The sequence below is a fragment of the Platalea leucorodia genome (genome assembly GCF_965183815.1).
Source record: "Platalea leucorodia genome assembly, chromosome: Z".
In the NCBI taxonomy this organism is placed as follows: Eukaryota; Metazoa; Chordata; class Aves; order Pelecaniformes; family Threskiornithidae; genus Platalea; species Platalea leucorodia.
Window position 1 is genome coordinate 13,671,438 of NC_138858.1, and position 15,390 is coordinate 13,686,827.

At 39.6% G+C, this 15,390-nt stretch overlaps 1 protein-coding gene across 3 annotated transcripts in view; it reads left to right on the forward strand.

Moving 5' to 3' along the window:
- RAI14 (retinoic acid induced 14) overlaps window positions 1-15,390 on the forward strand; it is an 89,084-nt gene that overhangs the window by 44,856 nt on the left and 28,838 nt on the right. For all 3 annotated transcript variants that reach the window (XM_082336777.1, XM_082336778.1, XM_082336779.1), the window contains exon 3: window positions 6,779-6,909. In XM_082336777.1, the coding sequence (XP_082192903.1) occupies window positions 6,779-6,909 (131 nt within the window). The remainder of the gene's footprint in view (window positions 1-6,778; window positions 6,910-15,390) is intronic.

The window sequence follows — 15,390 nt, forward strand, 5'->3', positions numbered from 1 at the left end:
CTTGTGATGCAGTGGTGTTCAGTGTCTTTGCCATGCAATTGTTTGTGACGCCAGTCTTTAAGTATTCCTTTCCTTTCCAGACAGTGAGTTGCTGAGTTTGAAATTATCAGGAATTTCAATTTGCTACTCAGCTTCCCTGCAGTTCTGATTTCAGTGGAGATAGCATAACTCTGTCTCCAGTAGGTTTGCAACAATGCAAGGTCACTTAAATCATCTCCTGTAGGCTGCATGCCAAAGATAAAGAAACAAAGTTGTTGTCCAGTTAATATTTGCTCAGGTCTTTGCACATGGAAAACACTGTGTACAAGTGCTAAGTAGAACTATCACCTCTTGTTATATGTTTTTATTTCTTGCATGACATTTACTGGTAATCTCAAAGGCAACTGAGGAGGCTTAATACCGTGATATGGCGGTGATGAAAAAAGAATGGGTACCTATTTTAAACACATTTTTTTAAATTCTTGAGCCTCTCTTCTGGAAAGGAAAATGTTCATTTTGTCACAGAGAAAACAATGTGTAAAATAGGTAGTGCAAGCTTTAACTATAAAAAATAGGCTTTGATATGAAGGTTTCTCTTTGGACTCAAAGCAATCTGTCAACTTGTCACACTGTGTGTGATTCCAATGATGAAGGATTTTTACTGGGCAATTTCAGCCCCAGGAGTATGGTAACTAGTTTATTAGTATCTTGCAACCATAGAATTATCTCTAGGTTTGCAGAGGAAATCACCTGTGCGTAGAGGAAACTTCGGGGAGACACACAGTCGACAACTGTCGGTACAATTACTGCCAGTAACCGCTGCCCAAGTGTGGGTCTGTGGCTGATGGAGCTGCAGTTCTCAGAGTTCAACCTATCTTGATGGCGATCATTGAAGGTATTGTGAGCACTCCGCATTTGGATTGAGTATCGTGCCCTTTTTAATCATTAATCATAAACTGATGGTGTAAATCAAGTCAATCAGTTCTCTCCTGCCCTCTGCCTCACTCCATTAACCTTGACCAGACAGTGCCCTGGGCAGGAGTGGCTTTCCATCCCAAGCATGGCTGGCTCTTTCCTGCCAACTTCTTTCTCAGGTTCCTAAATGTTTAAATATGGAAAACACTTAACTGTTACCAGAGTGATGCTTCTGAGTGAGGCCATACAGCACAGTTTCCTATCTGAAAGATTAAAATTAAGACTAAAGAGCATGCTTGAGAGGGACGTTAAATTTCAGTCAGAAATTTCAACCCAGCTCTGCTAAGCCATCTGATGTTTAGATGTTGGCTTACCATCCCTTCAGCTGTCACTGTGTTGTATTTAGTTTCCTTGCTTCAGCATGGCAGGTGATTGTTGCAGTTAGGGTTTATTAGGGAAGATGAATTACCTGATCCCCTGCATAGTTATACTGCTGTTAATAGGAAAACATTGAGTAGTTTTACGCATGACTGAAAATTTCTTATTTTGTCCAAAAACTTGCACTTCTTGAGCTTTGATCAGTTTTACTTTGTCTCTTCATACGTAATGCCCATTATCACTACCTAAACGGAACAGTATACATATGTTTAAAAAAAAAAAACAAAAAACAAACAAACCAACAAACCAACCCTGCCCTCTACCAAAATAATATCACCCCAAGCCTGAAGAAGTACCGAGTGGAGCACTGATTCTGTTACATGAAGCTGAAATGTGTGTTTCACCAGCTGAGTTTTGCACGTGTTCACAAACCATTGTTGTTGCAGAATGTTAATTGTTTGAAGGAAGGCTGTTGATAACTGTTTGGCATGTGGCCTACAGAAGGCGGGAGGGGTGGGAGTGGTGGAGATAAAGAAACCCCACATGTGCAGTCTTTTCCAGGATCAGATTCTTCCAAGTTCGTTACACGCATGTGTTTACCTTTACACTGAGCTACTCAGGGGTTTTTTATTTGCATGCTACATGTATAGCACCATGTGTCATGCTGTATTCCTCAGTTGGCTAACTTGCATATTTGCAACACCCTTACTACAAAACAAGCAAAAACTAAAAAACCTTCGCTTTATTGCCCATGCAAAGTACCTGCGTAGCTGCTCGAGTCTGATGTTTTTGTTGGTCTGGTGCTATACTACAGCGATTTTCCTGAAGACCATGCTGCTACTCTGTGTTAACCTTCAGTTTGATGTGCCCTACATGGGTTTGCTTAGAATGATGCATGTTTAGGCATCTCTGACACAAGAGGAAACATTCTTTTATACTACCTGAAAGAGTGATAGCAAAAGGACTGAAACTTCCCAAGGGCTACTTGGTGGATAGTGCCATGCCACTTGGATGAAATGTGAAAGTTGTGTCAGTGGGTGTAGACAAAAGCAAGGGGTGAGAACTGAGGAGCCTTGTGATAGAGAGGGCAGGATGTGGCACTGGGGCAGCTGAAGAAAGGGCCTTACAGAAATGTTTGGGCTGCCTGGATAAGTGGAGTGGCATGGTTTGTGGGGTTGCGGTGGAGGAAGCTTGATGCAGCGGGTTTTTGAAGTTAAGGTCTCCAGTTGTGCTGGCCACCTCAGTCCTTCCAGTACTCTTGGCAGAAGAGAGCATCTCTCATGTGCATGTTTTTCCAGGAGAAACAAATGCTGGTGCTGCATGTTAAATGGCAGTTCAAGGTGGCTTTTACACTGAACAATATTAGCCATAGCTGGGAGTACCTGTGGTTTGCATCATCCCAACAGAAGTTACCTCCCACAGTTTTGGTGGATACTTGATGGTAAGTGTGACTTGCGGGGTCAAAACCAGGCTAACATTACAAGAGATCCAGAAATTGTATGCAATGCAACAGTCATTGCCCCTGTTCAGAGATCGGTATTTTCTGCTCTGCTCTGGGCAGCAGTGGCTGTGCAGTTTTTGATTACAGGAGGCACTGTGAAAGCCCTACTGATTTAAATGCCTTCTGCTTCCTTGCCAAGTCCTGGGTACAGTGAGTGTCTTTCCGGGTGTCATATACATTCTCTTTCCTTCTAGGTTTTTTTTTCCTGAAGAGAATGGCTCGTAGGGCTACAATTCCCTATTCAAAGGGATGTTTTTGAGAGTCCATTGCATGCCATTTATTTTATTAGCTGTACCTTTAACTTCTGGAATGCTTTGTACAATGCTGCTGTTTTGAACACAGTGGGGAAGAAAAAAACAGTTCAATCCTATCAGAGGAATACTTGAGCAACAGTTGATGCCTGCGTAGTTGTTTCTTCTGTGTGGACAGATTTATACCTAATTTCATTTTGAAAATAAAATGAGGTCTGTAAATAGATTTATATAACTTGCATTATAGTTAAATGTGTATAATTTTGAGAGAGCTTGAATATAAAATTGACATTTAATCTACAATAATGACACATTTATTGGTGCCCTAGTATGGCATCTTTATTGCTTTAATGAAAAGATGCATAACTTTTATATGGGCAATACAGCATGATGGCTTTTAAGCATCTTGCATAGAACACAGCTATTTTAGTTTATAAATGAGCATAACTCTGCTGCACAGTGATGGAATGAAACTGTGTGTATCAGTTTTCCAGGAGCAAAATAAAATTGCTGATACAGTAGTGTTTAAAGATGTTATAACATCAGTAAGGAAATCTGAAAACATGCAATTGGAAGAATTGATGTAAGCGGATTAGGTATGTGGCAGTCTCTGAAATTATTCATTCCTTTAACACCTTTGAATCACAGTACTTAGAGGAAAAGATATTAATTAGATATAGAACTGAAAACAGGGGTCTAAAATGACTACCAAATACAGATCTTCTTATCCTAGCCTTCAGCCTCTACCACTTTCCTCTAAGCAGGAAAAAGAATTACCAGCTTCGTGTGAAAAATAAGGAAGCGTAGACTGATAGCCTTTCCCTGACAGTGCGATGAATCTGATACAACTGAGTGTTTTCAGAGTCCCTGTGAGAGACTGCGTTACTTAACGGTTTGTCCAAGTTCAGTTCTGTTTAGTTCTTAAATAAGAGGAAATCTGTTTAGCTATACAGATAAGTAGGAAGCCATTGTTTAAATGAGGCATTGTTACATCTTAATTGTGTTTGTGTGTGCGTGAGTGTGTATTTTTTGTTACCAAAAAGGGTATGGTTGAAAACTGCAGCAAAGATGAATTAAAGTCTCTGTACTTGTAAGAGACTAACACCATACGTGTTAAAATGTTTTACTGTTAGCCAGAACAGGGCATCGTTCTGCAACATCAGAATCACTTTCAGAACACTCCAGGCCTCCCCTTTCAATATCTATACATGTCCTAGGTGCGGCTTCCACACTAGATAAATACTGAGGGGTAATTGGGACCCAGTTGTGTTACTTTGTCTTGGGTCTGGGATGTTAATGATAGTGTAATTATGGACAGGGATATAGTTATCACAGCAGCTTCTCAAAGGGGAAATTGGCTCTTAATCTCAGTTATTTCTTAAATTTGGGAGTTGGCATTAGTGTGCTTGCTTGCTTATACCAGAATACTGGATATTGCATTATATGTCACTAATGTTTCAATTTAATAGCTGAATATTGAAGGAATATTAATGAAACTGCTTCTTGAAGATGTGGCCATTTTTGTACTAAAAAGCTGAATGCTCTTCTGAAAGCTGTTCTGCCAAGGATTTTCAGCAGGCCGTAGTCTTAACATTTTCCTGTAGCTTATTCTGTTTCATGTCTCAAAAGTAAACTGGTTATTTCAGGTCGTGAGAAAATCTGAAATTAGGTGTTGTATTTCTTTTTTGAAGTACGGATTAGTATTGGGTTAGACGTGTGGGTGTGTGCAGGGTGTGCTTAGATTATCATGTTACCTGCCATCTCCTTCTTTCTTTTCCAAGATTAGGAAAAAAAAAAAAAACAAACGTGCAGGAGTTAGGTGCTACCAATGCTTTACAGTCATCTTGGTGATTTGTGGGTAAGGGTGATTCATCAAATACCCTATATTTAAATATCTTACATGACTGAATAATAAAAAACACAGAAACAGGACAAGCTCCAAAACAAGAGGCATAATATGTTGTCAAACCAACAGTGTTAACTTTAAAGGATTTTGTTTACAAGTAAGATACATTTTTTAACATCTGCTTTTAATAGTAGGCTCCCTTTAAAGCATAAAATTCCCCAAAAGCAGAACACGCAACGAGTTTCATTTTAGGTGGAGCCTGCTGTTTGGCTGGCCGCTCATTGTCATGGAGTCTAAATATTGCTAGGGGAAACAATTTTTTTTGGTGATGTAGTTAATGCACTAGAGTCTACAGAGGTTTATTCCAGTCGTATAAGAATAAAGAATAGAACCTGCTTGATGTGCATTTACACACCAGTCATACCAGTGCCATAACAGACTGCAATTGCTCCTTGTCTTCTGCATGCCACCTCCTTTGACAGAGCTGCCATTCGTACTCCTGGTTCCCGGTAGTGTTCTTTCAACTCCTGTCTGCTCTCCTGCTCAGACTGCACTCTCCCTAACGTTTTCTTGATTTGATTTTTAAATAACTAGTAACCTGGAACACTTTTCTCCTGTTCTGGTTTTCAGGGTGTGCACAGCCTGTGGAGTTCATATCAGTGTGCACCTTCTACACTTTTCCTCACAAGTCCAGACAGAGAAGCATCGAATTTTTTGTTCAGCTGGGGGCAAAAAAATCTGTGTAGAGCATCAGGACAAAGTGGGTTTTTTTTAAGTTGAGTATTTCTCAAGGAGCGTATTAATATGAATTTAGTCATTCCAAAAGTTGTGTAGAAATCGAGTGCTAATGAATAGGCAGTAATGCTGGAGATGAGCTGACTGATGTCAAAGAGAAAGCCATAGTCTGTTGAAGATAACTCTCTTGAGTGTAGCAGGGTGCTAACACTAATCCAGATGCAGCTTTTAATTGCACCAGATTGCTCTTCCTGAAGACTGAACCCTGTTATCCGTCCAGACTAGAAGGTGTGGATGCAACTTTCAGTCCTTTTCCAGACCTTGTGTTGCTGTGATTACATGGGATACAGAAGGATACTGTCCTCTCTTTTCTTAGTATCTTGCTAAATCCAGCTTGGAGGTCTGGTAGAGGAAATAGGCCATGTCCTGAGAGTTCAGAGAGGGAGGGAGAATCATCACATTAGGAAGTAGAGTCCTTTCCCTGATTCAGATGATGAGAAGGAACAAAAAGACTTAATGGCTAAAGTTTGGAAAGATTTAAATATAGGCTGGTCATCTTTTCTTGCAGCAGCACTAGGGATGTGCCATCTATATGTGTGGTTGATTTTTTTGTTTTAAAGACAAATGTGGGGGATAAAAGCTCAGTAAAGCTAGTTACAGTCTGCAAAGGGCAGTCTCTTAACCTGTTACTCTCTGCAAAGTGTGATCTGGGAAAAGCCTTAAATATGGAAAGTTTTGGCTGGCCTGTGTTATTAGGGTGGGGTGTGAATTAGCTGAGGCACCTCATTGCTTATCCACATGATGTATGTGATGAAGGTCCGATGGGGCCACTGCAACTCCAAAATAGAAACCAGAACTAGACAAATGAAGGAGAACTTTCTCAAATACAGTAAGAACAACTGGATTTTTTCCTGCGCTACTCTTCTACAGAGTTTCCATGTTAGAGGTCATCTCCAGTGATCGCTTAGGCCCTGGCTTGAGCCATTAAGTCCTTGGGAACTTGTGCTGCACAGCTTGCGAATTACTTTTATGCAGCTTTCTCTGTGCCATTTCTTCGGGTTGGGCTTTTGTTTCAGCTGTCAATGGTGATAAACGCATTCAGGATCATTCGGGAGAGCCTGGACACAGTGCTGGTACTAATAATATTTCTCCCTTCTTTTTCTTTTACTCCAGACCAACGAGTGGAATAAGAATGATGATCGGCTGCTGCAGGCAGTGGAGAATGGCGATCCTGAGAAAGTGGCTTCATTGCTGGGTAAAAAGGGAGCCAGTGCCACGAAACAAGATAGTGAGGGCAAAACTGCGTAAGTCCAACTTAAACTTGTGATTTGAGCACAAGGGCGGGATAAAAACAGACTTGGGTGTGTATGCCACTTACATGAATTAAGAACCAGAGACCATCCTGAAAGTGAAGTTTTCTTTTTCATCTGAAGCACAATACATTCTGGAAAGCTCCTTTCTGTTAGTCTGTATTTGTAATTCTACATTTAAAATGCCATTTCAGAATCACAAACCCATTGAGGTAACCTGAAGCTGGATTGCTGGGTAGATTGGGGCCATTTTAGGGCAGGGTATTTTGGGACTCAGGAATTTCGTGGCACACTGCACAGTCCAAAAGACATTAATCTTTGGGGCTATTTTTTCCCATGGACATTAGTTTAATGACATAGAAATTAAGATAAATTTTCTTTCTGATGGGTTAGTTTGAACTGAAACTATGATGACTGGGTTTTAAAATCTTGCAGATGCTAGTGATTCGTGCAACTGTCCCTTGTTTTGATTGAAGTTTGGCAATGACAGTTTTGTGTGAAGGAGATTCTTTTGGCAGTCTCAATATATTTCATACATAGCATTTTCTTCTTCAATTCTTCCTCTTGTTCTCCTGTGAACATTCTGAATTGTGGAAGATAAAAGATTCCAATAAGAAAACTACAGCCAAGAGAAAGCTATCCTTAAACTTTCTTTATGGCATAGAAAGATGATTAAATGGATAAATGAGAAATAGGCATCCCATGACAGAACCAAAGCCTTCATAACATTCTGGATGGATAGGGGGGGAAAGGAAAACAGTTTCTAGTCTTGGGAGAGGCAGTACAAAGCAGTTTATACCAAAGAATAACTTCTAATGAATTACCTCTGGGTTACATTTATTGAGTCACGCTCTGCTTCTTGCTTGGTCTGTTTGAGTTTCCTACATCTGCTCCATTTCTGTTCTGTATCTGAGGAAACTGAATGATGGCAGTGACTCATAATGACCTGCAACTTCTTACTGCAGAAGTCCAAGTCCTCTAATTTCTTCAAGTGGGTTTTCTCCACACTTTAAGATGTTTTTAATTTTAAAGAGTTGCATACACGTGTTTTTCTTTTAAAGATAATCAAAGCATGACTTCCATTGAATCTTCTGAATTACGGCTATGTTTAGCATCTCATGTTTCTACAGTCAACATAACTTCAGAGCTAGATTCTTAAGCTGCACTGTATCCAGGGTAACACCTAGTTTGCAAGTTTCATGTATAATTTGGTACTATGAATTTTTCTAGGAAATTGTCAATGGGTACGTACAAGCCTCTTAACTCTAAGGAATAGGATTGTTGTAACTGTAGGGATCTGGTGCAATGATTTTCAGCTTTGCAGGGATACACTACAAAATCCCCCTTTTTTCTCTTTATTTGCAAATACAAAGAAGTTGATGACTATATATTTATATTAATGATGCTGTTACTGATAATGCAGATACAAGTACTTCTTTTAAGATCAAATGTGAATTAATGGTATGAGGATCTCTGGTTCTGCTTGTTCCATACATTCATTTAATTGTCATTCACTTTTTTAGTTATTTCTGTGTAGTGGTTTAAAAGAAAGCTTGGGAGAGAACGAAGAAAAATAGTATTGCTGTGATACAGAAATACAGTGTGTCAACTCTCATTTTGTTTCCAATGCTTTGGGAAACTTAGCAGGCCTGCTCAGGTTATTGCTGTCTCAGTTTTGAAAGATAGAGACTGACAGGTGTAGAAACAATGACGCTGATCTGGAGAGACATAGCTACCAAGGAGTACCATGACCCAGAATGTTCTCCAGTGTGGCTTATTAATAACGGGCAGCATCTTGTTTACATTTTTCCCACTTCAGAGTCTTTTTATAGTGTGTGCAAAATGAAGTACAGCCATCATTTCTGCATAGGTAGGCTTGTTTCTCCTGTGTTTTCAGTGTGATGCCAGGGCTTCATTCCTGCACAGTGATTCTGGGTGCCTAACGCAGCGAGTTTGCCCTATCTCAGAAGCTCTGCTTAGAGGCATAGACCCTGCTGCAGCCCAGCACTGAGGTCTGTTCGTGTCTTGCAGAAGCATGGTACTAGTTCGTCAGCTACCTCACCTGTAACGTGAGAGACTCTCATGCTGGGAATGCGCGGTCTGGAGAGGTCTTTTGGGGACAACTGGCCACCATCGTGCTTGGATTTCACTGGTTACATTTTAGAAAGTGGTCTGCAGTGCCATGTGGGAAGGCAGCTCTTTGTATGAGTGGTCTATTGATCCCTCTGAGTATATATTGATGCATTTGTTTACATAATTAGGGTGAAGGTGACTGACTAGAAGAACATGATGGATTCAATTATATAACAACGTGCGTAATGTGATTAAAGACTTTGGAATGTGCTTGAAAGCAAAAAAGGAGAAACAATTACATGTTGCAGTACAGGTTTGTTAGGTCTGTCATTGTCTGTTCCTTTAGGGTGTGACATGTTTCTTTTATGATCTTTTCTTTTTCATTCTTTTTGTTAATAACCTGTAAACAAAATTCTCGGTACTGCCCAGACCTTTACTTGAAGTATAGTAATATAGTACATTATTTTAAACAGAAGATGGAGAGGACTCTAATATTTCATGCTTAAAGGGGTGCATCTCAGTTTTTGTTTTATAATCAAATGGCTTCTTAATATAAAATGCTTGAACTGAGAGGAACAGAGACAAGAACCCAGGATTTTCTCTATTTGTCTTTTTGAGTACTGTATAAATCATTCCACTGAGTCCTGCTACAATGTGCTCCAGTGCTGGCTCAGTTTTGGACATAACCACCTAAATTTCACCTATGTCCTCTTATGCCTCTGTCCTGTAAGTCCTTTTCTTTGTAGCTTGCCCACATGCAATAAAATAGAGATGCTTAAATTAATGAGGTCTAGGTACCAGTAAATTTCCTAGAGGTAATATTTACAGATTTTCATCAGGCAGTTTAACTCTCCAGCAGTACCTCTTAAAAAAAGTATTAAAAAATATTGTCAGAGTAGTGAAATGAGTTTTTTAAGACTTGTCTGACTTTCCACACTGCCACCCTGCCTCTGACTCAGTTCTTTCTATAAACAATAAATCAATTTTAAGGCCATGGAGCAAATCCACCTTTGGCATAAGTTGACACAGCCCCATTGTTGCTCCCACTTACACAGCACAGATCATTGCCAAGCACACTTGTAATAGAACCTATCTGGAAATCTGACTCTGCCATTGTACTCTTATTCTGCCAGATAGTTGTTGGTTTTTTGGTTTTGGTTGTTTTGTTTTGGTTTGGTTTGTTTTTTTTTTTTTGGTCTGGCTTCCTTAAACAACAAAACAGTGCTTTCCAATTTGGAATTTGATCATTTAAACCCACTTAAACTAACAAAAAAGTGTTTTCAAAGAGAGCCTTTTCAGGAGGGGATAGGATTCATTCAAGTGCTGCACTTTCCACAAGAGCAAGTGTTCAAATGGGCTGTTATTTAAAGAAGCTGCTGCTATTATTGAAGGGAAGTGTTGGGGGGAGAATTTTGGAAAGGATTCACAATGTATAAATGGCAGCACTTCCTTGTCCTAAAGTTATTTAGTCTGTGTGCCAGTCCATCGCTGCATGTTTCTGCAAGGTACTGAACTAGAATTAAATGCTTATGGCTATTAAATGAAACAATAGGTCTCTGTAATTTTTTTAACTGCAATTGAATCAGCTGTTGTTTCATAAAATGAGTCTGACAATGGTACAAAAAAGCTTTAGAAACCTCCACAAATGCACTCTTTAAGGACTCTTTCACACACCTATTCTCAATAGCAGTTAGTAGAAATTATATATTTTAATTTGAAACAGAATTTTCATGTATTGGAGGCTGAACTGATAATAAATTTTGGAGCATATTCCAACGCCAAATCCTTTATATTTATCATGTACATAGTATTCATTTTTTTTTCTTTCTTTCGGATCTTATTGTATAAGGAGGTGGGGCGAGTGGCATAAAGGACGTCACTGTTCAAAAAGTAAATCAGGTTTTAATTACCTTTGAGAGAGAGTCTTTCCTTGTATGTAACAATATTTATCGTAAAGGAAGCTATTGGAAGAAGACAAACTTACTACAGTTGTTATACTGTTCTAGTTGAGGGAGAAAACCATAGAAAATGGTTTAGACAGACCATCTTCAAAATTGGACAAGTCAGGCGAGCCCAGTGCCTATGAAATGGAAGAATTGTATTATCCTCCTTTTGTTGACTACAAATTGCTATGAATCGTTTAGGACCTTTTAAATTCAGGCTGTCTCTACATTATTTTCTTGTGCATGTGTTGAGGGTCCTCAGTCTAAGACCATGCTGTAGAAGATGTTCCTTTTGTACAGATCTGTGTCATCTCTTAAAATTGCCTAAACACTTAAGTAGAAAAGCATACTAGCATACTGTCTTTTGAAAATTGTTCCAGGGTAGGAGCTGCAAGAAAGGTCTAGTGCCTGGGGATTGTCATCTCTCCAGGAATGGAGTTCACTGGTGTTCCAGTGACCTGATATGATCCCTGACAGAAAATATATTTTTAATTTACTTTTATCACGGTGTTTAATTTATGATGGTCCAGATGGTCACAATAATGTCTAGGTTTCAGAGCATGGACAAAATAAGGAAGACCACAATGATCTTCACCTGTGCTTTATCTCTAGCCAACAGATGGCTGAAATCTGGTTCTTATTCTAAAAATTCTTGTAACATTTATTTCCGTGGGAGGTTTGGGTGTAAAAGCTTTTGTCTCTCCAAAACTGTCCTGAAGTTTTTTTCAGGTTCAAATCCTGATTGTTCCTTTTTCTTCCCCCTCTCCCCTTCAGCAGTGTTATGAATATAATTCAATTAAGATGTTGATACTAAGGTTCCTGAAGAATTGCTTTCTACTTTAGACTAACACTTAGAAATGTTAATGAAACATCTGGGCATGGTTGGGCAAAGCTGTCCTCTGCCAGAATACTAAATTGAGCTAATTAACTTTCTATTACATTCAGTATGAGCTGATCGTTAATGTATAGTGAGGAAATGTTCTTATCTCTGTAATGGAGGAGCAATAATTAACTTAAATTTTATAATTTGGCAATACATGAAGAAATCCACATTTCATGCAAACTTTACTGTATTGACAATCATGCAGGCTTTTAAATGAGATCCATGGAGTGGAATTCACGTTAGTGGTTTGTTCCTGGCTCTTGACTGAAACTGTGTAGACCATTTCTGATGGTTTTGGGTACATGACCTCTCACTTAGACTTGGACATATCATGATCCAATTTTTAGTTCTTAGCTACACTTTTGACAGGACTTGAAATCAACAGCATTCAGGTTCTATCATATGCATTTTTGAAGCAATTGTTAATAAGACATTTTAGTATTTTTATACCTTCGTGTCATTAAAAAAAAAAAAGTGATGAGGCCATCTTCTGAAGAGACAGAAATTAATGCTCTTTAGTTTGATTTCAATTATGAAGATCCTAAACTTCACTTCTGAAAAACTGATGCTTTTTACTTTCTCTCTTTAGTGATTTCCTATATTGTAAAACAAACAAATTCCACTTATTTAAAGAACAAACTCCCTATTTCATATAAAGTTCTTTGAGCATTGAGAAACATCCCAACAGGTTTTGCATCTTACGCGCACAGGACTTCCTGCAGATGATAGCTAGAGTTCAAAGGGAAAGCAATCAGTCTGCAATTTCTTCTAGGAGCCAGCTTGCGTCTTATGTTTTATACTTGCTTTTTCACACAAGCTGTTAGGATGGCTGTTCTTAATAAACTATTGCATTTCATTATCTGTTAGCAGGGCTGTCACCTCAGAAGAAAGCAAGTCATCTTCTGATGGGCCCCTGTACACGTGTTCGGATAGCCTGTGAGCTGCCTGTTCCACTCCTGCTCGTCGGTAGGATCAGCCAAACCTGTAATGCAGCGTCAGGCAGCCGCTGGAATTCCCTGTAAAGCAGCTCTATTCGCAGAGTTGCCAAGTACCCAGATTTTACCAGTCCTGGCCAGTTTTCAAGAAGTTTGTCAGTTGCTTGGATCAGAGCATAGCCTAGATGCTTGGAAGTTTTGTATGCCTGGCTTGAAACAGCTGCTGCTTGGCTCATGTGGAGGCAGAACCCAGCGCCCCGCTTCTGCGTGAGGAACGCTGTGGCTGCTCCTTGCACTCGTCTTACCTGAGCTGGCAGGGGAGCACGAGGGGAGCGTGTCTCTCATGGGTTGGGCCAGAACCAGGCTCTCTAAGGCTGGAGGGGACAGGGATAAGGCTGCAGCTGTTTTTCAGATTTATAGCTACGTCATGGGCTGCAGTTGTTTTACATGTTTCTCAAATACTTACGCAACCAAATGAGCTGTATGTGTAGATTTTAAGTACACCAACTGGCTTCTGCTGGCTTAAAAATGTACACTAATCTAGGAGGGGAAAGGGAACAGACAGCCAAAAGAGAGCAATGTGCAAATGTTGGATTTATTTCATTTTTTTAGCTTCAAAATGAGGTCTCAGGCAATAGACTATGCTGGTGGGTGCTTATTTATTGGGCTTATATATCACTCTGCATTTTCTGCTACCTGCTTTACAGGTGCATTCTGTGTTAGGAAAGTACTAACTGGAAAATGTAGGAAAGCTCTGAAGTTGCCTTTTCCTGCATGTATCTGTGTTCCAGTCCCTACTCCTCTTCAGAAATGTGGAATCTTAAAAGCTTTAGTAGTATAGTTATTCTAAAATGCAAAATAAAAGTATATTGCCATAATCATTTAAAGAGTTTATAAAAACAAATGGTAAGAGGTCATCTTAACCAGTGGTCTCTGAAGAATGTGTTACTATTAGGTTATTTACATAACTACATATTATTGCACTTGGTTTGTAATTCCTCTATGAAGTAAGAGAAGTTCACTTTATACACTTTAATAAAAAAAAAATTCCAGATAGTTCTGTTACTTCAAATCTGAAGAGGTCTGAAGTATTGTAAGTGTAAAAGGCACAGAAACTTCAAAACGCAGCTCATAACCCTGAGCTATCCTTTGTCAACTTCCCTCGTGTTGCATAAGAATATCCATGCTCTTTGGTTCTTGGAGCACTATATACAGTTCTTAAGCCTTGCTGGATTTTCATGCAACAAAAATATTTTCTTTAGATTAACTTTTACTCAGTTGTTCTCAGCCATTCCGGCCTTTTCCTGGCCTCTTGTTATGCTAACATGGTTTGGGATTTCCTTGCTCTAATTCCATGACTTTTCATGTACTAAGGTGGTTATTAGCATTTGCTGGCCCATAGGCAGCAATACCAAGTGGGTTGTGTTGGAGGATGAAGGTCAAGGGAGGTGCTAGTCATTGCTCTCATTATTGGGCTTAATTTTAACTTTGAACTCTATCCTGGCCTTGCAAGAAAGTGCAGCAGATGGCTAGCTGGTTTTACCTAACTCAGGAAGGAAGTTATGTTGATCTGGGCACATCCATGACATCCTCAGGGATTTCACCCTATGCTAAAAAGCTGTTTTGCTAGAAGGCATATGTATTGAGAAGCTAACTGTGCACCCCTTTGGGCATCAGATGTGGGATGTGTTTTTAAAGAAACTATCAGAAGGAATCTTCCCTACTCCTCTGCCTTCCTCCATCCCTCTGAACTTGGCTTTAGAGGCACAGGCAACACTGCTCTCATTTCTAGGCTCTTCAAGCTTTTTGAGACTTCATTGTTTGTTGTACTTTGTCCATTTTCCTATCCTACAACACCAAAAATAAAAGTAGTATTTCAAAACTCCAGACTTCTCTGTCAACACCTAGGAGTGCCCTGAAGCTCACCCTTGGCAAAATCTCTGTTGCAATTTGCTGACGTTAGTTATTGAGGGACTTTAAGAATGGACACGCTGCAGGAAACTTCATATGATAAATCTAAATTGAGAGCACTTATGTTTACAATTAATGGTACATGGAAGAAAAGTCTATATGTTTCAGACTTCAAGTGGGAGTTTGTGGTAATGTGGTAATAGAGTTTGCCAAAGAAAACTGTGTATGAAAATGGAACTGCTGGAACACAACCTGAGAATGAAAACTATAAAGCTTCTGGGGATCCCAGAAATCTCTCTGAAGAGCAGCTGGGTGGATATTTTTGCTGAGTTTGAAGGCTAAAATCAGGAGTCTGTAGCTTGCCAGCTCCTGTGTTGCATGATGCAATTGCTTCTTTCCTATTAAGAGAACAGCCGTTCAGCAGGCTTGCCTTTTATTAATGTCCTATACCTCGAGGTGTGTATGATTGAAACAAGACTTTTTATGCTATGAGGCAAAGCTGGAAACTTTATATGAAAACTGCAGGGTTTTTAGGTTGTGGGGTTTTTTGTTTTGGTTTGGTTTGGTTTTCTTTTGTTTTGCTTTTGAAAGCTCTTCCGGAATATAAGCTAATGCAGCAGTGGCATGTAGGGGTTTTGCCAGAGGGCTGTGTGTGTATTGGGGCAGGGCAGATGCCATCTCATGTTTAAACAGAAGATAGGAGAACACAGGCTGTGTGCATTGCTTTACT